Raw genomic sequence first — 23,023 nt, 5'->3', positions numbered from 1 at the left:
TAGTGAGAGCTGGACTAACACAGTGGAGACCATGAATGGACTCTGCGGTGAGTCAGAACTGTGTTCTTTGCAGGTTCTTTCACAAAGATGAAGAGTGTACATGTGTTCCATGAAAGCCTTGAGAGTGTCCTTATGACTTACATGTGATATTTTAAAACATTGCTTCTCAAAGTCCAGACATATGTCCACATACAGACTGAATGGGAAGTCAAGCCAGATCCATCCCATGCCTCATGTTATGAATAGGCTGCAGTACAATCAAGTGCAACATTATTCTATTCTAATACATTTTCTACTGATCAGTCAATTGTTAGTTATGTGGAATATGTAGTGTGGCTGGAGATTACAGACAGAGATCTGTAATCTGTGAGGAACCTCGGAGTTATCTTTGACCAGGACATGACCTTTAACTCACACATAAAACAAATCTGTAGGACTTCCTTTTTCCACCTGAGAAATATTGTGAAAATCAGGAACATCCTGCAATCCTGCAAATGTTACCAGTAGATTTGATTGTATGACTGCAGGTCAGTGCTCTGTGGAAATTGTAAAGCTGAAAGACATGTTATTTTTACATTAAAATAACAATGAAAATTCTAATGCCATGAGTTCTATGTCATTTTAAGGGTAATTGCATGGACGTTATTTTTAAACTCCTATCCTTGTCATCATATGGGCTAGCCATACATGTGACCTTGTTTTTAGAGCAGTCTAGGCTATCCAGATTTTCCTTATTTTCAGTTTTGTTTATTATTATTTAGGGCTGAGACTTTAATGCATTAATTCCGATTAATTAATCACAGGAAAATTTAATCACACGTTTCTCAGTTCCCTGATTTCTGGCACATCAGTAACACTGATGAACACTGCAGCCCAGTAGGTGGCAGTAATGAACCTAAAGTCTGTTTAAAGTCTGAAGAAGATGCACAGGATATATTGAGTAAATCAGCACAGAAATGTCAGACCAACATGGCGGCTCTGTCGCAAACTTTTTCTTTTATTACAAAAACTGTTCAGCAAGAAGTATTTCTGAAAACACATGAAGTGAGAAATAAGCTGCTGAATCTGTCCTGGTTTTAGTTCAACCATGGCTAGTTTAGACGTCTAACGAAAGTTTTGCAGTGCGTTGGAACACTTTGAGAGCAATTTAACTGAGAGAAGAGGTAATAAATTTGAATGCAAATTGCATGTGTGTGATTTTAAGGGCTAATAAAAAAATCCTTTGTATTATTAACACATGGCATGATAAATTTAGAATCAGATATTGTGCATAACCACAACTGCTGGACAAGCTGTCCCACACTTTCAATTACTATTAATCTATTTTAGGATGAATCAGTATCTCTCCAAACTCTGTTTTGGTCATTAGTCAAATAGAAAGATGACAAGCCAGTAAAATTGAGAGTTTACCCCAACCAATGATGTAGTAGAGCTTCATCCTGTGATCTTCACTGATGTTAACCGACACAACTTTGCTCCAAAGCAGCAGGCCCTCCACCAGCATCCAGGAGAAGGAGGCCATGAAGAAGAGGTGGAGTAGTACAGTCACCAGGAAACATGCTGCCTGCAGTATTCAAGAAATAAAAAGATAAAGATGGTCTGTGGGCTGGGTCACAGTGTGTGTCTGGATGAAAGTGTATTATTGTAAGTCTTAACAGAAGTGGAGCAAACATTTTGTATTCAAAACAGTGATGCTATAGTAGTATTGGTATTTAAATTTTAAAAATTCATAACGGCTACAGTCTGAGGTCGAATACCTTAAGAACACATTCATCCTCTGGATGCTTGGACTATCCAGAATTTCAAAGAAACCCAGCCATTAAAAACAACAACACACTGATTTCTGTAGCTATGTTGATGACACACAGTTATATATTTCCGTGGAGCATATTGACAAAGATAGCTTAGATTCACAAGTGACAGATGCTTTCTTTTAAGTTATTTTTTGGACCTGTATTATAGAGGGCAGTGGATAGAGAGACAGAAAACATGGGGAGAAGAGTGGGGCAAAGACATGCAGCAAATGGCCATGGGTCGGACTCGAACCCATGGCCGCTGTGCCCCTGTTTATGAGTCGCCAGCTCAACCTGACCTGTTGAGCTACACGAGCACCCAGAAAGACACGTTTAGTTGCTTACAAGACCAAAGTAGACACAACAGCTAAACATTATATGATTCCCCAGATTATATCATAAGCAACAAGTCTGCAATTAACTTGGACAGCATTCTCACATTTTAGAAATTTTGCCAGGGTTCAGTCTTCGGTCAGCTAATTCATGCCTCCAGTAGGTTCGATTTCTACAGGTCACCTTCTGCTTGCCTTGCCTGTAGATCTAGTCTGTCTACCTAACTAGAAAAACAGAACCGAGCTCCACTTCTTTTGAGTTAAGGCTGAAAACAGGAATTGTATTTGGTCTAGGTGTAGTTTACCTTGCAGATTCACTAAGACTCTCCAATGCTGCTTTATCGGACTTTCCATAATGAACTGAGAAGAAAATATGTGATGCAGCTTTTTAACAGCACCTCTGAATCCTAAAAAACGCCCACAAGTTTGAAAGGGCCTGTTTTCTTCTTTAGAAATTCATTAAAATTGCACCATTTACCAGAAAAAAAATGGTCAGAATTTCAATATTCAAACCATCCTTGAACTAATCATGTGTGACGTGTGACGCGCACATCACACATGATTATTTCATGAAAAGTAACCAAATTGAAACTAAAAATTCATATCCATCCATCCATCCATCCATACACGGTTTAATCCTCATTAAGGTCATGGGGGGCTGACTGAGGGTGAAGGCAGGGGACACCTGGACAGGTAACAGTCTGTCACAGGGCTACACATAGAGACAAACAGTCACACTCATGTTCACTCCTACGGACAATTTAGAATCATCAATTAACCTCAGCATGTTTTTGGACTGTGGGAGGAAGTTGGAGAACCTGGAGAAAACCCACGCATGCACAGGGAGAACATGGAGACTCCATGCAGAAAGATCCCAGGAAGGCCGGGACACAAACTGGGGATCTTCTAGCTGCAAGGCTCCATGGTTAACAGTGTTAACCATGGAGCTACTGTAAAGCCCTAAAATCAATATGCAGTCATGGAAAAAAAAAATTTTAGACTGTCCTTGTTTTCTTCAATTTCTTGCTAATTTCAAAGGTATGGTACTTGAAGAATACAATGAACATGACAAAAAATGTAACTGATTCCATAATACTTTATTACCAGGGTATATAAGAGGCCATTTCATGTCATCAGCAGTGCTGCACATGCAAAGGCCGAGAGTGGTTTCCTGCTTACATTCAAGCTGTAATCTGTCAGCTGGCATAGACTCCAGCCCCCCCGACCCTAATGAAGATTAAGCGGTGTACAGACGATGGATGGATGTTTGAAAGTGTTAAAACTTGAGATGTGTTGTGGATGGGTGATGTGGCACCCACACAAGAAGGTCTTAGTTTTTCTGAGATCACTCAGTAGCACACACAATTTCAGTTTCTCTCGCTCTCTCTCTCTCTCTCTATCTCTGTGTGTGTGTGTGTGTGTGTGTGTGTGTGTGTGTGTGTGTGTGTGTGTGTGTGTGTGTGTGTGTGTGTGTATTTTGTCTGTAAACTTGAGTCATGTGGCATCATGGATGGGCAATGATGCACCAGCACACGACAGTTTAACTTTATCTGAGATCCATCAGTAGCACACATAATCTCATTTTTTCGTTCTGTGTGTGCCTGTGGTTTTAGAGGTGTGTGTGATGTGGGTGTGTGTTTTCATCCACTGGCTGTGATTTTTAACTGCCAAAAATGACCCGAAGACAATCTTTGTACCCTGCTGGTGTACAGCTTTGATGAAAAGACAAAAGACGTTTCCCTTTTTCTAATGTTGGGGTCACTTTATTAATTGAATTTCAAGTTGAAAAAAGGTCACTTAGGGGTTTGTCTCTGCTATTAAACATAGCGGCCGGGTCATTTTTGACCCTAAGACAACACGAGGGCATTAGCTAGGTCCCGTGAAGTCCTTCATAATGGGCACCTTGGGGTTCAGTGATGTGCCCAAGGACACTTCAGAATATAGAGGGTCCAGGGATCAAATCCAAATCAGTGGACACCCTGTTGTACCACCATAGCTACCCCACACTCCTTAGAGTTCTCACAAAACCAGAGAATCTGTGGGTCATAAAACCAAAACAATAATTCTGCCACCATTATGAATAGTTCTTTCCACCTTACAAATAGTTTTTTGATCCATTGTTCACATGAAACTTTTGCTCACAGCAGCTTTACATTTTATAACCAGGTGCTTAGAAACCCAACATGTGACATTCTTCATTCAAATATATAACACCATTTTTCATCAGAACAAAAGATGTTATGAATACATATTCACTAAGAACCCGTTGCTTTCAAAGCTGCAATTCATTACACTGTGAAGATAATTTTTGAAGTGCTTCATAACAACCCTCAAGTCACGTCTGCATTTTGTTGTATTCTATTGAGGCTACCGTGGCCTGACAAATTAAATTTATTTTTTTATATAATTTTATGTGATAGTTCATTTAAACGAGTACTACTATTATTTTGTGTGTTCCTACTACCACATTTCACATTCACAAATAAGTTTAATGTGAAAACTCACCTCATTTTCAGATGCCCAGTCACTGCACATCAGCAGCAGCTCAGCAATGCCCAGAGCAACTATCAGGTTCTTGTGGACGGTGGTCCGGTCAGATTTGGGGACACTGCACAGATACAAGCACACACAGCGTACAATGTGTGAGTAAAGCTCTCACTGTGGTCCTCAGGATTTCTTCAAAAAATGTTTCCCTGCAGTGCCGTTCACACATCTACAGCAGAAGAGCTCTGTTTTTTATTTTTTTCTCCATTTATTGATGTGAATCTGGCAGGGTTTTATGAAATGCTTTTCACCCTTGATGCTTTACAGAATTGCACTCTGTGACGTTTGTGACTCACCCCACAGCGATGAAGAGGATGAAGGTGAAGAGGAGGCCACACAGAGACACTCCACAGCCGATGAACGTCAGCACCTGCAGAGCTTTTTCGTTCTCTGGCGTCCTCTGGCACACAAGCACACACACAGACACACTGGCAGAGTGTATGCTGTATACATAGCAGCAAGTACTCTAGATGAAAACCTACATTAAATGTACTGTTACAACTGCACAGAGGAATATTACCTGGGTTTCATACACCTGCAGCAGCAATGCAAAATTGGTGGTGTGGTTGCAGTAGCACACGGTGTATCCGTATTGTTTGGACACGACCTCACAGCCCTTGGTGTTCCACCATCCACCAGCCTCTGGACTAGTTAGACACAAACAGCACATCCTTACATATCTACATACAGAGGAATGCCAGGGATGGAAATATTGTCTTGTCTAAAGGTTTTGCCTCTTTTTTTTGGATGTAACGGATCTGGTAACTTTGGCATTGCACAGGAAGCTAAGAAATCCGATATACACATGAGTACTTACATGAGATCAAAATCCCAGAAGGCACAGACTGGATCATACATAGTACCAGTGGGATTCTGTTTGAAATGTAGTAGATATGATAAGCATTACATTTAACTGAGAAGAAAATATGTAAATAGAGAGGCTAGATGTGAGAGTTTCAGTTCACCTGTACTTTGTGTTGGAGCTGAAAGCGAACTGCGGTGCTAACCGGCTGGTCATCTCCCAGCACTGTGGTGGAGATGACAGAAGAGCCCAGAACGGTACCCAAATACCTAGTTATGGACAAAAATGAGTGAATAATAGCAATATATCAACACAAAGAACAAGCCATGGCCTAAAATGAAGGAATTTGTAATGTATATTGTTCTAAGAAAAGACAACAAATGAATGACAGCTTTGTGCATTAGAGACTTGTGGTTGAAATTTACTAGAACTTTGGCCTCAGGCTGCACTGACATGCTGCTAAAATGGCTGTTACTTGCAGTTTTGGTTCCAATGCCACAGTGTGTTTGACAAGCAATCTGCCTCAACCTTTGATCTGCTGTAGCTTCTGATCCATCTACAGATATCTGCAGTGTCATTCAAACTTGTCAAAGCTCTAATTTGGGATATCTGTAATTACAGTTTGACAAGGCAAAATTTCAGTTTGAGATCCGCCACAACATTCTGACCAGTTTAAGCTTAATTCAAGAACAATTTTACAGTATCAGAAGATACCAAAACCAAAGTAGATGTCTTGAATTGAAGGCAAAAAACATAACTTAAACTAGACTTATGACCAGTCTGAATTACAATGCAGATATCTGACACTTGAATTACGGCTAGGCATAAGTCACACAGTGGCTGTTAATTTTGTTAAAACTGTCAGTTATCAATTTTGGAATGTGTTCAATTTATGCGCAGTAGTTTGATTGCATCCATTATATCAATGTCTGCGCTGAATGTTCTTGTCATTTCATTTTTTTGAGTGTTTATCAATTAAAACAGCTGACTGAGCAGGGAGACTGTCCTGTATACTTTAATTCTGAAAGTTAGCTGAACTGATTTTTTACTCCAAGTCCATGGCTATTTTTAGCATAATTTTGCTACCTTTACTTTTAATCTCTTATCTTGGTCATTGTGAGGGCTAGTCATACATGCTGTATATAAAGAACAAAAATATTAGTCGAACATAATAGCTATAGCTATGTAATAACAATTACATTTGCATGCATTTGCAAGACCTTTAGCATTAGCTACATCTGTGCTGTTTTTGTAATGGCAGTAGGTGAAGACATGGAATAAACTCTCAGGAAGTCAGTGCAGTCCTGTAAGATCGCACTTACACAGCAACAAAAATGTGTTGACAAAAGTGTATAAGCAATCATTACTCTGGCAGACAAAACTGTTTTCAAATATGAAAATATTTTTAAATTCATCAGTCCTTAAGTGCACAAACCATTGACAGGCTGTATTGTAACTGCAAGTATTTTTCCAGCTGTACTTGTACGTAAATGTCACCTCTGGCTGCCATCGGTGACGGTGGGCACCATGGTGATGTTCTCCTCAGGATTGAAAAGAGGCCGCAAAGAGCCGTACCACGTGTTGACCAACGTGAGTCTATGGAAGCCTGCACATTCAACACAACAGCAAGATGAATGTTTCTTCAGCTTGCACCAGACAGCCAAAGAAAACAGTACTAAGAGAAATGTACTTCAGTTAGGATCACTTATTGTTCACAATGAAGAGTTGTTGCAAAGCCCAACACTGCGCCTCCATCTGCACTTTACAGTGTGACCTTGGGAGTGTAAGTAGGTAAATGCATGCTACACATTCACAAGTTTGTCGTTATTGCATTGTCCACTGCATTCACTTGCAAGGTTTCATTTTGAATAAGTGGTTGCTGTAAGAGCAAGCGGAGGAAGACGATTGGTTTTTGTAACAATCTTGTACCGTTGTTATGGAGATCCTGTATCTTCTCATGTGGGACTGAAATACAGTCTAAGCTGGTGTGTTCCTGTGTCTCAGGCCCACAGAAACTTGATCCTCTGGAACCTTCTTGCAACCTCTGCTGCTGCACCTCCAGCTCTGAAAAGGACAACGTTCAATTTCATAAAGAATCCGTGTTCACATCTCATAAAGAAATACCCTTACAATAATTTGTGATTACGTCTAAAGAAAAATGTTTGAATTCTATTTCCATGCTGACGAACACATTTGTGTCCAGATCACACTTACCTTACAGTTTATTTTCTTAACCAAATTATCAAAACAATAGCATTTGTCTGAATTTCAACTATGATAGCTGAGCCTGAGCTCAAATGGTTTGCCAACCTGAGCTCAAATGGTTTGCCATGGCTGCTGAATTGTAAGAAGCCAGTGCTTTGTTCTGTCTTAGCATTTTGCTAAATGTTTTTCCTTTTACCTCCTTAGGAACAATACAGAGGAAAGGACAGTTTGGACATCTTGAAAGAAAATTCATCAGTGAAGTTGCATTTTTAGTCCCATAAACACATTTTTAGGGGTGATTTGGTGGTGAATGATGAGTATCACTATAAAAACCAACATTTTTCGATAAAATCCCAACAGGAGTCTATTGTTTTGAAACCAACATCTACTTTCAGTGATAATGAAGATGCAATGATTTCAATTTCCTGTTGTTGCAATAAACACTAACTCTGTGGGTAGATTAGGGTTATTCAGTTCTGAAGCATGATGCTTTCTTAATGATACTTGTAACACATGGGCTACCTTTGTTTAGCCACAAAGTTATAGCTAGAGACTGAAAACAGAAGTGATGGTGGTGGTGGAATTTAACAATTTAACATTGAGCTTGAGGTTGGAGGTATTTTGTCTGATGGACAATGAAAGTAGTGTGATAGCATAGTGATGCACAAATATGTGCCTCTATAATGAAAGAAAGGGTAAGAAACTGCTGTTTCAGCTGTGTATGCATTCTTACTACATAGTCAGGAATTATTGCTGCTGCTGGTTTTGTTGTTGTGGTATTTGTATCTTAAAATGATGTACACCATCTGACTTGTGAGGTCTTGTGCTTTCAAACCATACATAATTGAGGCCAAAGCCATTTAAATCCAGTGGCAGAATGTTCATTGCTGAGTGTTCTAGGGTTAAAGAAACAGGCTGGCATTTTGAAAAATCAACCTGCTGGAAGCAGATATTTTCAGATGTTTGACATCATTGACATCAACATCATTTTAGGGTGTGCCTTTATTTTCTCCTCCAAACAAGTTTGTATGAAGTTTGTTTACAATCCATTGCATCCTCTGACTGCTCGTGTTTTTGCCCCATTGGACATATTTTCTCAGCAATCTCAGCCATTACTTTGGTTCAGTTACAGAGACATCATCACAAACAGAACTAATTGTCAGACAACAGAAATGAAACCCACATTTGCTTTGCTTTAATGCCCAGACACATCTTGATGGTGATCTCCTTACCAAACAGAATTTCTCCTAAAGTTTACACTACTCCAGCATGCCCAGTGTGTCTTGAGAGACAAACTGTCCATTGAACCTTCTTGTGAAAACCTATAGAAGGATTTCAGTTAAAATAAATGTCCTTTGGCATTAATAATCAAGTCCATGGTCAAGTCCTTAATGCTGTTCTTTGGAAATGAGTCTTTAGAAATGCAAGGCGATCTCAGCAGAGATTATGTTAGATTGGGTAATTTACTTTTGAGGGTACCAACTGAATTATGTCAGTACAACTAAGTATTGATTTAAATGACCTCAATCAGTGCCATACTTACTTGAGAGTGCATCTGGATGAGAGAGCAGAGTATACATTAGAGAGAGAGACACGGTGTATGAAGGGAAGGAAGGACTGTTGTTAGCTTTTACCAGCAGGACAAAATCAGTCCACAGTGGCTGGTATCATGAACACATCTGCCCAACTTTGATCGTAAACACAACAGAGTTAGTTTTGGAGACCCAACTCTTCCATTATGATTAGTCAGCATGTGATATGCTGTTCAAGATCCATAGCTCCTAAGGCTTCTAAGATTTTTAATGAAGTTTATGCATACATTCAAAAGGAAGATATGTTCACTCAAGTTCTCTCTCTATTCCTGCCTGTGAATTTGGGCTACTCCTGCTGCTCTATTCTCTTTGTCACTTCAATTTTCCCATGCTGTCAAATCACTCCATTCTCAGTCTGATTTGTCCATGTTCTCTGAGTCAGTCAGCCTCAGACCCTGTTCTTTAAATTCATGCTAGTGTATACACTACCAGTCAAATGTTTGGACACACCTTCTCATTCAATCTTTTTTCTTTATTTTCATGACTATTTACATTGTAGATTCTCACTGAAGGCATCAAAACTATGAATGAACACATATAGAATTATATAGTTAACAAAAAGTGTGAAATAAGTCAAAACATGTTTTTTGTATTTTAGATTCCTCAAAATAGCCACCCTTTGCTTTGATTACTTCTTTGCAAACCCTTAGCATTCTCTCAGTGAGCTTCATGAGTTAGAACCTGAAATGGTTTCCACTTCACAGGTGTGTCTTGTCAAGGTTCATTTGTGGAATTTCTTGCTTTCTTTATGTGGTTGGGACCATCAGTTGTGTTGTGCACGAGTCAGGTTAGTCAACAGCTGACAGCCCTATTTGACAACTGCTGGAATCCATATTATGGCTAGAACCAATCAGCTAAGTAAAGAGAAACATCAGTCCATTATTACTTTAAGAAATGAAGGTCAGTCAGTCTGGAAAATTGGAAAAATTATGAATGTGTCCCCAATTGCAGTCGCAAAAACCATCAAGAGCTATGACCAAACTGGCTCACATGAGGACCACCCTAGGAAAGGAAGACCAAGAGTCTCCTCTGATGCTGAGGAGAAGTTCATCCGAGTGTCCAGCCTCAGAAATCACAAGTTTACAGCAGCTCAGATTAGAGCCCAGATAAATGCCACACAGAGTTCTAGTAGCAGACACATCTCTACATCAACTGTTCAGAGGAGACTGAACCAATCAGGCCTTTATGGTCAAATAGCTGCTAAGAAACCACTACTAAGGAAAAGCAACAAGCAGAAGAGATTAGTTTGGGCCCAGAAACACAAGGAATAGACATTAGACCAGTGGAAATCTGGGCTTTGGTCTGATGATACCAAATTTCAGATCTTTGGTTCCACCCGCCATGTCTTTGTGAGACCAGAAAAGGTGAACGGATGGTTTCTACATGCATGGTTCCCACCATGAAGCATGGAGGAGGAGGTATGATGGTGTGGGGGTGCTTTGCTGGTGACACTGTTGGGAATTTATTCTAAACTGAAGGAACACTGAACCAGCATGGCTACCACAGCATCCTGCAGTGACATGTCATCCCATCCGCTTTGTGTTTATTTGGAACATCATTTATTTTTCAACAGGACAATGACCCCAAACACACCTCCAGGCTGTGGAAGGACTATCTGACCAAGAAGGAGAGTGATGGAGTGCTGCATCAGATGATCTGGCCTCCACAGTCACCTGACCTAAACCCAATCCAGATGATTTGGGATGAGATGGACCACAGAGTGAAGGCAAAAGGGCCAACAAGTGCTCAGCATCTCTGGGAACTCCTTCAAGACTGTTGGAAAACCATTTCAGGTTCTACCTCATGAAGCTCATGGAGAGAATTCCAGGAGTGTTCAAAGCAGTAATCAAAGCAAAGGGTGGCTAATCTGAAAAATCTAAAACATAAAACATGTTTTGACTTATTTCCCACTTTTTTGTTTACTACATAATTCCATATGCATTCATTCATAGTTTTGATGCCTTCAGTGAGAATCTACAATGATCTGGAATGTAAAGCATTACATTAAATCTGCAGTTGATCATACAGCATTATTTTGTAAAACGTGAATTTGTTTAGCACTGAAAAAAAATCTTTTTTTGCTGTTCTATCACTGTTTCTCTGTTACCATTGGTGAATGGATCTTTTTGAAGGCCAGCTGTTACATAATTGCATTTTTCTATAGTTTTCTAAAGCTCCTTGATGATGGGCCCAGATCCTGGTTTAAATTTTGTCATCCTTTTGTATCAAAATTCTTTTGCTGTATTTTCATCTTTCATGTCTTTTAATATGCCTTTGCTAATATGACTCACTGATATTGGGGCTGTGAAAGGTGAGGTGATCGTTCTCTGTCATCAAGCGAGGGCTAAGGCTGGTCACCATTCGGTCAATGCTCTTGACCACATCCATGGGTCCGTTCACCACCTAAAACACACAGAGCACCAGCGTGTCAGCAGCAGCAACACTCACCAGCTCTGCTCTGCTCAGCGCAGTCGTCAAAGCTCAAGAGGCACACTTCAAAATGACCATTCATTGCCACATAATAAGAAAATGCTTTCAGCACCGTTAACTGTTTGCCAGAGACCGCAGAGTTTAGCATTAGAGGGCGCACGCAGCTCAATAGATAGGCCTATAATGCAGGGTACAATCACAGATTTAGTCATTGTCTGTTTTGAAACCCCGCATTCTGATTTCAATATGCCCATCTAGGAGCTGAGCCTTGGAGACAGAGCCGAGAGCAGAGCGAGGGAGGTTTGTGGATGAGTACAGCCACAGTTGTTCAGAGTGATTCTCATCCATTGAGTCTGGGCTGAGGTGGCCTTGGAGCACTGAGAGGCCTGAGGGGGAAGGGAGGCAAAGTGCTGAGAGAAACACAGCACTTGTCATAAGGCAACCTCCATACAGCTCCATATACTCCAGACACATCAATAGTGCAGAGATAGAAGTGAAAAAAAAAATGGTAGTAAGGGTTTGGGGAAAATGCATTGTACCAGCTGTGAAGTAAATATAGTGTTTTCTGTCAGAAATTAGTAGAAAAACCGGATGATTAGGCTATGTCTTGGAGGAAAATTTTGTCAGTTCTACTCCATATAATTCCAGTGCTGGTAATGAGCACCGCTTTCATAGAGGCATACTGTCCTCTAGTGGTTTACAATGAAATAATAGTAATCTACTGATCATCATTCACCTAAATGCAGGTCTATGACAGACACCAATTCTCTTTACTTCTTCAGCTCTCATGAATCAATTCCCATCATTTGTCAAAACAAGGTTGCACTGAAATCTCTCCCAACACTAACTAAACCTCCTATATGTTGTACTTACCCGATGCTACTTTTTTTTTCTAAAATTGTTATTCTGTAAACCTTGTTGCATCGAATGTCATCACCTTTATACCTTTATGCAACGTAACAAAACACTGAATCAGCAGCCGGCAGCAGGCAGTCAAGAGGCATCTCTGTGCACTAGTGTCTGCCTGCATGTGAGGTGAGGGAACGTTGCCTAATTGTAGTGTCTATCAGTAAGTAGATGTTCAGCAAGTGAGGAGTTTTGGGTATAGTTTTATTTACATTTTTTCTTTAGGAGATGCACTGAATTCTGATGAAGATGAACCCCTTTCAAGTCTTGTTTTGATGCAGATACATACACTACTGTTCAAAAGTTTGGAGTCACTTAGAAATGTCCTTATTTTTGAATAATGCAGATACCATTAAATAAATCAGAAATACAGTCTAGACATTGATTATGTGAACAATGACTATTCTAGCTGGAAACGGCTGATTTTTAATGGAATATCTCCATAGAGGTACAGAGGAACATTTCCAGCAACCATCACTCCTGTGTTCTAATGCTACATTGTGTTAGCTAATGGTGTTGAAAGACTCATTGATGATTAGAAAACCCTTGTGCAGTTATGTTAGCACATGGATAAAAGTGTGAGTTTTCATGGAAAACATGAAATTTCCTGAGTTACCCCAAACCTTTGAACAGTAGTGCATATTATAGTGTATATTAACAGGAATATAGCATTATATAGGAGTGAAAGCAGTGCTCTGTTCATTTAAATGTGCAAGTGCACAAAAAAAAAAAAAAAAAAAAAAAAAAAAAAAAATATATATATATATATATATATATATATATAAAAAAAAAAATATATATATATATATATATATATATATATATATATATATATATATACATATATATATATAAAGGCATTGCTTCTGTGGAGTTCATCCTGGAATCATATAAATTGGATGGAGAACACAAACTGATGAAGACAGGATTAATAGCTGGACTGTTGGACTGTGTTAATTGTAGGTAGCTGTACCTAGCAAACTTTCAGCTAAGTAAATACTACAGATTAAAAAAAAAAAAAAACAGAAATAAAAGTATGTTCCTTAACCTCCAAGCACATTCAGGAAAAAAAAATCACAGCATTATGAACATTTACTGTTACTAAAACTAACTCACAGTGCCTTGATGATAGTAACTTTTTGCAGCATTAAAAGAGTGAAAACAGTGGTGTTTCAGGGCATGATAAAATGTTCTCAGTGTCCAGGTGAAGTTGGTAGCCTACAACCAGCAAAAAGAATTAATATATGTCATGATAAATTGTAATATTGCCATTATTTCAAAGCCTATTCCATCACTGATGACAACATTTTACTCTTTTAATGGCTCTAACAGACTTATTTAAACTAAATTTGAACTGGAGACCATTGCATTCGATGACCAGGTCAAGGCTTAAAACTGTGTGCTACCATTTGCCTGTAGAGTGGCTATTACAACAGGTGTAGATTCACAAATTTAACAGCTTTGGAAACACTGACGAAAAGAAGAACAAAAGTCAGGATATGCAGAGCTTCTCCGTCCATCCTACCTCTTTGATGGCCTGCCACTTGAGGGCGTTGTCTTCGCTGATGATACCGTCGGCCACACTGATGAAGTGCTGGCTCAGCTCCTGCACGCTGTCCTGGCTCTGGTTGCTGACATGGTCCACCGGCTGTGAGGGGATGTCAGCAGCCAGAGACAGCAGCTGGATGAGGGAGACCATGTCTGCTGGCTGCAGGCCCTGCTGGTGTGTGTCCTCCAGGGCCTGGGCAGAGACCTCCAGCAGGGCTGATGCCTGGGTCAGGCTGCTCAGGCCCGATGACTGCTGCCCCAGTACAGGCTGAGAGAGCAGAGACTGTTAAACCGCTTTCACTTTCGTCATCAAACATCAACTCCAACATCTTTTTAAAAAAAAGTTTTATTACGAACATTAGAATTACGTCAATATTTTAATAATAATTTGACAGTACTCTACGAAATATTCTGTAGTTTACTTGATTAGATGTCTTTTTAAAAATCATTTTGATGTCTTCTTTCCCCTCATCAAGTCTAAATTGTCTGTTGCCAAACACAAATAAGACTCTACTTGAACCAGAAGCCAATAAGTTGCAATAAAAAAACAAAAACAAAACAAAAACAGATCTTTTCTTTCTTTATAATAGGTAAGTGTTCAGACTTCTAGTGAATAGTTATGCTTTTTGTTTTAGTTCAAAGTCAAATTTATTTCTTTTTGCTCTTATCCCAAGGGATACATTTTCTTGCTTTGTGCTGAGCAGACAAAGGCAAAGTGACATAGGAATGTCAAAATCATACAAAAGACATCTCAGAGTTTTTTCCAGGGAGTCTTTCAGTGATGTAGTACAGCATATTATGTTTATAGTCTTGAGCTGAGAGAGTAGACAGCTTTACGACCAATGATGACTTTGAAAGTAGACAACGAATGTGTGTATTATTAGAAATGCATCGGAGACAATCACATTGACCCTCAAATTAAATGCAAAAACACACACAGGACACCTGTGGATGTTTCTGAAAGTACTTTTGTACTTCTTACAGGCCATAGTAGCTGCTCACAGATTGGGCTTTAACACCGTGACAGTGATTAGTCCTGAACTGTGTCGGCAGATAAGTACAGGACAGGAGAACGTAGAACTGCTTGATGGAAAGCATGTACAAATCAAAGCACCTATAAAGTACTGAAGTTGACTACTTCAACTGCAACTCTTTTAAAGATGAATTATTGTGTGTAAATGGCTGAGAATGTCCTGGCATTGCCTATCCTCATCACACACATTTGTTTTAAAGCCCATTTCTTTTTGTGGCACAGTCGGCTTATGGATCCACATGGACCCTTGTGGACTTGGATTATAGTTTCTTTACTACTTTTATGAAATAGCTTCCATGTTTGCTGGTAGTTGCTCCAACAAGTTGTAAATAGTCGGGAGAAATCCTTCAATAGCTTATTGCTAAAATTTCTCTCAATTTGAGAAGATTCGGGTTCTTGTTAATGGCCTCCTATTATTAGGACTTTCTGATATGCATGGATAAAGCAAAATAAATGAGTGGAAAGTAAACCACAGTCAGCATGAAAGACAAGTATTCACAAGTTTTTCTAATGTTTGGGTGAATTTGGAAATCAGTTTTGATATACTTTGTTTTGAATTATTTGACATGAGAAGTTGCTATTAATATCAGCACTAAGCATTTACCTGAAACACTGCATCTGTGTCAGCCCTATAGAAACCAATTTAAAACTCTCATGAAAACACATGCCAGACTTACAAATATAATATCTGTCAGTGCGAGATGATGTAACTAGATTAAAAACAAAACAAACAAACAAACAAACCTTAAGTTCATGAACTTAAGGCATTAAAGTCCACTGTTAAACTCTTACCTCTACATTTGGTGCAGTTATTTGACAGCAGAAACTTACTGGAATCTTTTTTTTGGCGGTAAAGTTATGCTACATGTAGTCTCGCTTAGCCAGTACATTCTGCAGAACATTCTGGTCTGACTGCACATCATTATTATTCTGCATTAAGGGAAAAACACTGACTTGTTTTCGTGCAGCTTGAGTGTTCCCTCAGAATAGTGAAGGGCCAACTATTTTGTTGGAACATTTGCATGTGGGGAGACAAGCACTGTTATTAAAATGGATAATCCACCAAAACAAAGAAGTAAACAAACATCCATCCTTTATCTATGCAACACTTAATCCTCATTGGGGAGCTGGAGTCTACTCCAGTTGACTCATGGTAAAGGCAGGGGACACCTGGACAGGTATCAGTCTATCAGAGGGCTACATATAGAGACAAACAATCAGTCTCACATTCACATCTACGGACAATTTAGAGTTACTAATTAAGCTCAGCATGTTTTTGGACTGTGGGAGGAAGCTGGAGAACCCATAGAAAACCCACACATGTACAGCGAAAACATAAAAACTCCTTGCAGAAAGATCCCAGGAAGGCGGGGGGACACAAGCTGGGGATCTTCTAGCTGCAAGGTGAAAATGCTAACCACCAAGCCACTGTGCAGCCCCCAAATAAGCATACATGCAGCTAATGGAAGGACAGGAGAAAGTGGTCTGAAATGGATCTCCATCCTACGTCCGGTGGGTCAGACTATGCTACATGAAGACGTACAGCAGTGCATAACTACCTGGCTCTTGTTGGAAAGCTTCATCAGTTGGCTCATAAAGGCAGTGGGCAGAGAGCCCTGAGATTCCCTCATCTGCTTCATCTTGAGGTAGCGCTCTGTGCCAACAACAACATGAGTGTGAGTGAAGATTAGTAATGGTAGGATGCTCTGCTGCTCAGACAACTCATCATTCTACCTTGCCCCTGTTGAAGCATCCCAGAATAAACCACTGAACTCCCAAGAAAAAGGGATTCCTCTTGCCTAAAGCTCACATGTAATATATAATTCATTTACAGCAGGAATAGGATTTATGCATTTGTATTCTTAACGTTATCAGTCAGTCAAAGACTTTAAGTCTAGTAAGTCCTGGCTTGACATCATTTTTAACAACTAAACATTTCTTTTTGGGAACACCTTTTATCACAGTCTGTGACTCCTGGAATTTCTTTGTTTAAATCAGGTAACAATTTTGAGTAACGTACATACTCTCTACTGGTGTTTAATTGCAGCTACAGAGGAAGAAAATATGACTATGGGGAACTATGGAGGGAATTTTAGAGTGAGGAAAAATGTTTCTTGTAAATATTGTGTATTCTAAGTAAACTTCCAAATGGTGTGATTAAATAGTAAAAATTATAGTGGCATAACTGTAGTATAGCAACAAAATTACCCTGCAATATGTGAGTGCTGTCGACAATATGAAGGGGTCTTTTTGTTCTACTTAGTCAAGTCTAAACCTCCAAAAGAAATTAAGTATTAAATTCTATACACCATGCATATCAACATCACATGAACTTCTTATTCAGCATTTTCAGATCACCACAAGGCTTTCTAACAGTGTTGAATGTCACTACATGAGAAAGTATTCATGAATTACCTATTGTTTGTCCCAGTAACATTGTACTGAAACATCCAAGTCACTGAACCTTTTATTAGGTCGCTTTGGACTCATGACCATAAAAAGACTCCCTACAGCCTCAGTAAAATTTTACAGTATGGCCCTGATTATGACTCAAATCATACTTTTATTTTAAGACACATTATTGCACTTCATTCTCAGAGTCACATTCCAAAGTGAATGTGTTGATCTAATGTACACTACCAGTCAAAAGTTTGGACACACCTTCTCATTCAATACTTTTTATTTATTCGCATTATTTTCTACATTGTAGATTAATACTGATGATTAACACTTTTTTGTTTACAACATAATTCCATATGTATTCTTTTATAGTTTTGATGTTTTCAGTGTTAATCTACAATGTATAAAATAATTAAATAAAAGCCACTGAATGAGAAGGTGTGTCCAAACTTTTGACTGGTAGTGTATATACAGGTTTCGTCCCATCATATCCATCTATTTTTGCAAGATGCACTACTATGTATTACAGCTTGTGCACAGTGTTTGAGGGTCACCTCTGCTGTTCCTGCAGATGAATGGCAGTAGATCAGAGCAGTCTGTCCGGCCCAGCAACGGGAGCTGGTCTGTCCAGCCCTGCAGCGTCCTGCAGCCCTGCAGCTCCATCTGCTGGTGTCCTGCTGTTTGCACAGTCATATCGTCACGATCGCAAAGTGGGCACACAATTAGACAGCTTGAGCATTTCTAAAGGTCTTGACAGTGAAAAGCTGTGGATGAGGTAAGTATGGCATTTCTTTCAGAGGAGTGTTTTCAGGTCAATCAAGCTGTCATTAAGTGTGAAGAGCAAACTGAGTAATCAGGAATTGAATATAAATCAAATTATAGCAAATGTTAATATACACAACTGTTACCATTACAACACCATCCGCATATATACCAGGAAACAAGTTTTCTGAAATCAGTATTGTAATGCATGAGAAAATATACACTGCCATTCAAAAGTTTGGTGTTACCCAGGAAATTTCATGTTTTCCATGAAAACTGACACTTTTATCCATGTGCTAACATAACTGCACAAGGGTTTTCTAATCATCAATGAGTCTTTCAACACCATTAGCTAACACAATGTAGCATTAGAACACAGGAGTGATGGTTGCTGGAAATGTTCCTCTGTACCTCTATGGAGATATTCCATTAAAAATCAGCCGTTTCCAGCTAGAATAGTCATTTACCACATTAACAATGTCTAGGCTGTATTTCTGATTAATTTAATGTTGTCTTCATTGAAAAAAACTACTTTTATTTAAAAAATAAGGACATTTCTAAGCGACTCCAGACTTTTGAATGGTAATGTACACACACACGCACACACCCCCCCCCCCCCCCCCCCCCCACACACACACACACACACACACACACACACTTGAAACCTTGTCATTGCTATTGTAAGAAAAGCTGCTACATGGAATTCTTAAGAGAAAAAGAAAGTGGCCAGTGGAGGAGTGACTGTTCAGGGAGTGACCGTTCAGGGAGTGACCGCTCAGGGAGTGACCGCTCAGGGAGTGACCGTTCAGGGAGTGACCGCTCAGGGAGTGACCGCTCAGGGAGTGACTGCTCAGCTCTAAGGAGTTCTTTTCTTCCCCACATTGCCCCCACACTACTGCAGCTGCTGGGAATCCCCACCACTCATCTGTCCCTCCCTGCCTCACTTTTTCTGCCCTCCATTCTTCTCTGCTGGTTCTAGAAGCGTCTCTGCCTCAGACAGTTTACTCTCACATGTCTTTGTGACTTTCTTTTAGGCTACCAAACCAGACCTTCAAGATAAACTGAAGTGCCTCTTTATCAAGACCACCAAGTCGTAACGTTTTTAAACACTATTAACTATTAACTTTTAGCAGACACAGAATTTATCCATTAGCTAACTATTTATTCATTATCTTCAACTATTTCAGCTGTTTATGTGTTGCTCTTAGCTGGTGATTTATCGACTATTTGTAATGCGTTACCTTTTGCTAACTGTTTCAACTGATCCTTTGCCCATTACTGTTCATTCCGTGAAAAGCAACGCTAACTAGGAGAGGAGACCTGTGACTGTGAAGCTTTCAGATCAAGGAAAAATGCCAAATGGTGTGCAAATGGAACCTGCAAGTAGCACAGCAGTATTTACCTATTGTAGCTGGTCTGCACACACAGATGCAGAAAGCATGAATTTGACCTTAGAAGGATGCTGCCCCTGAAATAAGTCACTCTACCTCCCTTCACTGCCTGAAAATGATTTGTTGATCTACATCACTGGACTCTGACCATCCAACACATCATCCTCATCCTGTCCCTCATTTCTGTTGCCATTAAAGACCGATGGCGACCTACTTAGCATGTCCGGCACCACTGGAGGTGGTGCTGATGTATGATCCAGCTGACTCAACAATGACACAAAACCTGAACACTGTCATTCCGTACAAGAGTTTTGATAGATGATAACTTTACTGTGTGAAAACCTTTGACCTTAAAAAGACATTAAAGTTTGTGTCTGCTGGTGCATGCCACCTGTATATGAGTTAAAATAAAGCAATATATTAACACTCTGCTTTGCAATAACATTGTAGTTCCTGTATATTTTGGACTTGTATGACACAAGACTTGGCAGTGTCTCGCTCCCAGTAATCCTAAAGGGACAAAGAGGTGGACGTAGGATGCAAATATACCTGAGCTGGACTGTCCTACCCACCTGTCACTGTCAGAACTGTCAGAAAAGCCACTCAAAATTGGTCACAGCTTTAAGTATATAAAACTTTAAGCCTTAATGTAATTGACACAGGTGAGTTACATAAAAATTTACTCCCAGTACAGGCGTCTTGAACAGGGATATTAGCTATAGACACCAAGACAGTTTTTTTGTACCAGGCTGTAAACATGTTTTAAATCTGTTATAAAGTTAACCATTTTAACATGGGAGTCTGTGGGAATTAAATCAGTTTTGAAGTCAGCCCAAAGTAGTCATTTAAGAAACTGCAGATTTTAGCACTTCTGCTTTGTTTTCATTTTTCAGCCTTGGAGGTTGCTAGTTGGATTAAACTATGGATAGAATTTCCTTCATTAGATCATAGACATTGTAGGCGTTTTCTTGACAATGTATTTGTTTATTTTTCACAATATTCCCATATTTAGGATATCTTCCACTTTCAGAGCCCTGCGTCTCAGAAACTTTTTGTCAATCACAGGTTGTGGGCAACACTGCAAGGCCATATGATGGTGCTGGTGCATGGTGCTCTAAACTGAACTCAGATGCACTTACTGGAGCATTTGGAGTGAGTCACTGTTATCTTACCTGGACAAAACAGAAGGGCCTGGATCTCTTTGACCAAGGGGTGGCAGCGTAAAAGATCAAGGTTCCAGCTGAAAAGAATTTCCTGGGTCATGGGTGAGCATGCGTTGAGGGCAAGGACATGTCTTGTTTCCAGAGACGTGTTCCAAACATTCAGGTCGGTGATATTTCCAAAAAAGGGTTCTGTAAAATTTCCACCAAAGGAGTCTTGGTCCTGACCCAGGATCAGGATCCCATTCCCATAGATATCCCTGGAAGTGTCTGTCCCTGTGCCTGTGTCTTTCTTGTCTCCATCCACATATATAGCCCAGTGACTGTTGCTCCTTTGCCATGTGACACAGATGTGATGCCACGCTCCATCATTTGGGAACGACGCCTTATACGGCAGGTGCTTTCCATGGATGATGAGCGCCAGGAGGATTCGACCCTGCATGTCCACTTGGCCTCGCAGCTGGAACTCGTTGGTAAACACAGGCGCAGCATAGGAGAAGATGGTGGACACCTCATTCCACTCTGAGTCCCACTGAACTCGAACACACACACTGACAGATGACAGGGCAGGGAACAATATGTTGACATGAACAAAGCCTTCCCGAGATTCCTTTGGGAAGCTGAGTGCTGAGAACGGCACATCTAAACAAGAAGAGCAGAAGAAGAAGTTTTAATTTTGAAAAAAAAAAAAAAACCAACAAACTCGCAGCTTGTAGATCCACTGATCCTACTCACACTGCTTGGAGAGGGCTACAGGCTTGGAAGTGACTCTACTGGGATCCTTGATCCAGATTGGTGAGCGAAGTCCAGTCTGCCGAAGCAACTCCAAGGCTTCTTCCTGGTCATTTGTCTGATCCATGGTGACAAGGAAGCTAAACTGGCCTCTGCAGAAGTAGTCAGCCCTGGAGAAGGACAGCGAGTCATTGACCAGTTGGAAGGCTGAGTGTGATGTTAGGTGAACCAGTGGGTACTGTCCTGGGAAGTCAGACACAGAATTCAGGACATTGTAAGGGAAATTTGGTGAAATTCAAATCAAATATGAATTATTTGATTTTTGAAAGCTTAAGCGGAGAAGCCAGTAGTTTTAATTGAAACTTCTGGTCACTGAAAGTGATCAACGATCTCACCATTTGAGTCTCCCTTTCTTTCTGGTCCAGCATGTGTTGGCTCACTTTCACATCCCACCTGCAGGGTTAAACAGTCCAATTTATTTTGCTTTATCAGACTTTTGAAACATTTGCTATAATGCAGTGTTTTAAGAACATGGTTGTCAGTGTTAAAAAGTTAAAAAATAAAATGAACCAGAAGTAAAAGTTGCTTACATGGCTCTTGTTATATTTTGTAGTATGGAATAAAAAGGTTATTACCACCAAAGAGAAGAGTGTGAATCCAGTAAGCAGGGCTCCAGTCATCTCTAGGCCAATGTTGTCTCCAACTGAGATAAACCAAACCAGTTTACCTAGAAAATGATATTTCCCCTGAAATCAGATAAATGTAAACTGATTTGGGGTATTTAGGCCAGTGATATTTCAAATACAACTTTAAGTAATGCAGGGCAAGGCAAGCCAAAGGCATTTTAATGCATCACTCTTCAGCAGCTGCTTTTCAAAAATTCTGGAGAGAGTTTTGTCGATTCAGAAGTTGCTGTCTAGTCACTTGTAGAATGCCTTCTTTGCTTCTAAACAGCACGAAGTCTCTTGGAGTAAAATGGAAACAAGTGCAACACATATGGAACAATCAAACATACATCCAGCCCAGACTCCTCATTCAGAACTTCAGCGTGAACGTCCACCATATCCCGTCATGTCCAGTAGTGTTTCTGATCTCCTGACTGGGAGAGAGCCAGTGATCCCAGTGCATCTGTCCCAGAGTCCCAGCCTGTCTCCTGCCTCCTTCTCCCTCCACACACCCACAACCCTCCCTGCCTCCTCCCCCCTCCCCTCCAGCCCACCCACCCACCCCTAAGCCATCTGCTTTGTCATGCAAATTGAGTCATTTTTTAAAAGAACCCTACTTACGCAAGCAGTGTCGAGCATTTGGCAAAGAGAGTTCATCAACAGCAGCCGGGCTGTGGACATTTTTACCACACAGCCTTTATTTATGCCTTCTATAGGACTCTCTAAAG

General features: G+C 40.1%; 1 protein-coding gene across 4 annotated transcripts in view; it reads right to left on the bottom strand.

Annotated features, from left to right (window-relative positions):
* The window catches only part of adgrd2 (adhesion G protein-coupled receptor D2), a 53,450-nt gene extending 30,658 nt beyond the window's left edge, over positions 1–22,792 (bottom strand). The window contains exons 1-17 of one of the 4 annotated variants that reach the window (XM_055011664.1): positions 22,646–22,792; positions 22,266–22,376; positions 22,026–22,083; positions 21,634–21,873; positions 20,911–21,540; positions 18,140–18,262; positions 16,745–16,839; positions 14,130–14,420; positions 11,560–11,671; positions 7,401–7,535; positions 6,969–7,077; positions 5,635–5,740; positions 5,487–5,542; positions 5,190–5,316; positions 4,966–5,069; positions 4,631–4,733; positions 1,411–1,564 (exon numbers count right to left, since the gene is read on the bottom strand). In XM_055011664.1, the coding sequence (XP_054867639.1) occupies positions 1,411–1,564; positions 4,631–4,733; positions 4,966–5,069; positions 5,190–5,316; positions 5,487–5,542; positions 5,635–5,740; positions 6,969–7,077; positions 7,401–7,535; positions 11,560–11,671; positions 14,130–14,420; positions 16,745–16,839; positions 18,140–18,262; positions 20,911–21,540; positions 21,634–21,873; positions 22,026–22,083; positions 22,266–22,376; positions 22,646–22,693 (2,602 nt within the window). In that variant the 5' untranslated portion in view covers positions 22,694–22,792. Of the gene's footprint in view, positions 1–1,410; positions 1,565–4,630; positions 4,734–4,965; positions 5,070–5,189; positions 5,317–5,486; positions 5,543–5,634; positions 5,741–6,968; positions 7,078–7,400; positions 7,536–11,559; positions 11,672–14,129; positions 14,421–16,744; positions 16,840–18,139; positions 18,263–20,910; positions 21,541–21,633; positions 21,874–22,025; positions 22,084–22,265 lie in introns of all 4 variants that reach the window. The other 3 variants (XM_055011665.1, XM_055011666.1, XM_055011667.1) reach the window with 3 other exon arrangements.
* Positions 22,793–23,023: the final 231 nt, after the last annotated feature.

This window comes from Amphiprion ocellaris, chromosome 6 (genome assembly GCF_022539595.1).
Source record: "Amphiprion ocellaris isolate individual 3 ecotype Okinawa chromosome 6, ASM2253959v1, whole genome shotgun sequence".
NCBI classification, from domain to species: Eukaryota; Metazoa; Chordata; class Actinopteri; family Pomacentridae; genus Amphiprion; species Amphiprion ocellaris.
Note: the sequence above shows the minus strand (reverse complement) of the source record. Positions and strands in the feature narration are given on the sequence as shown.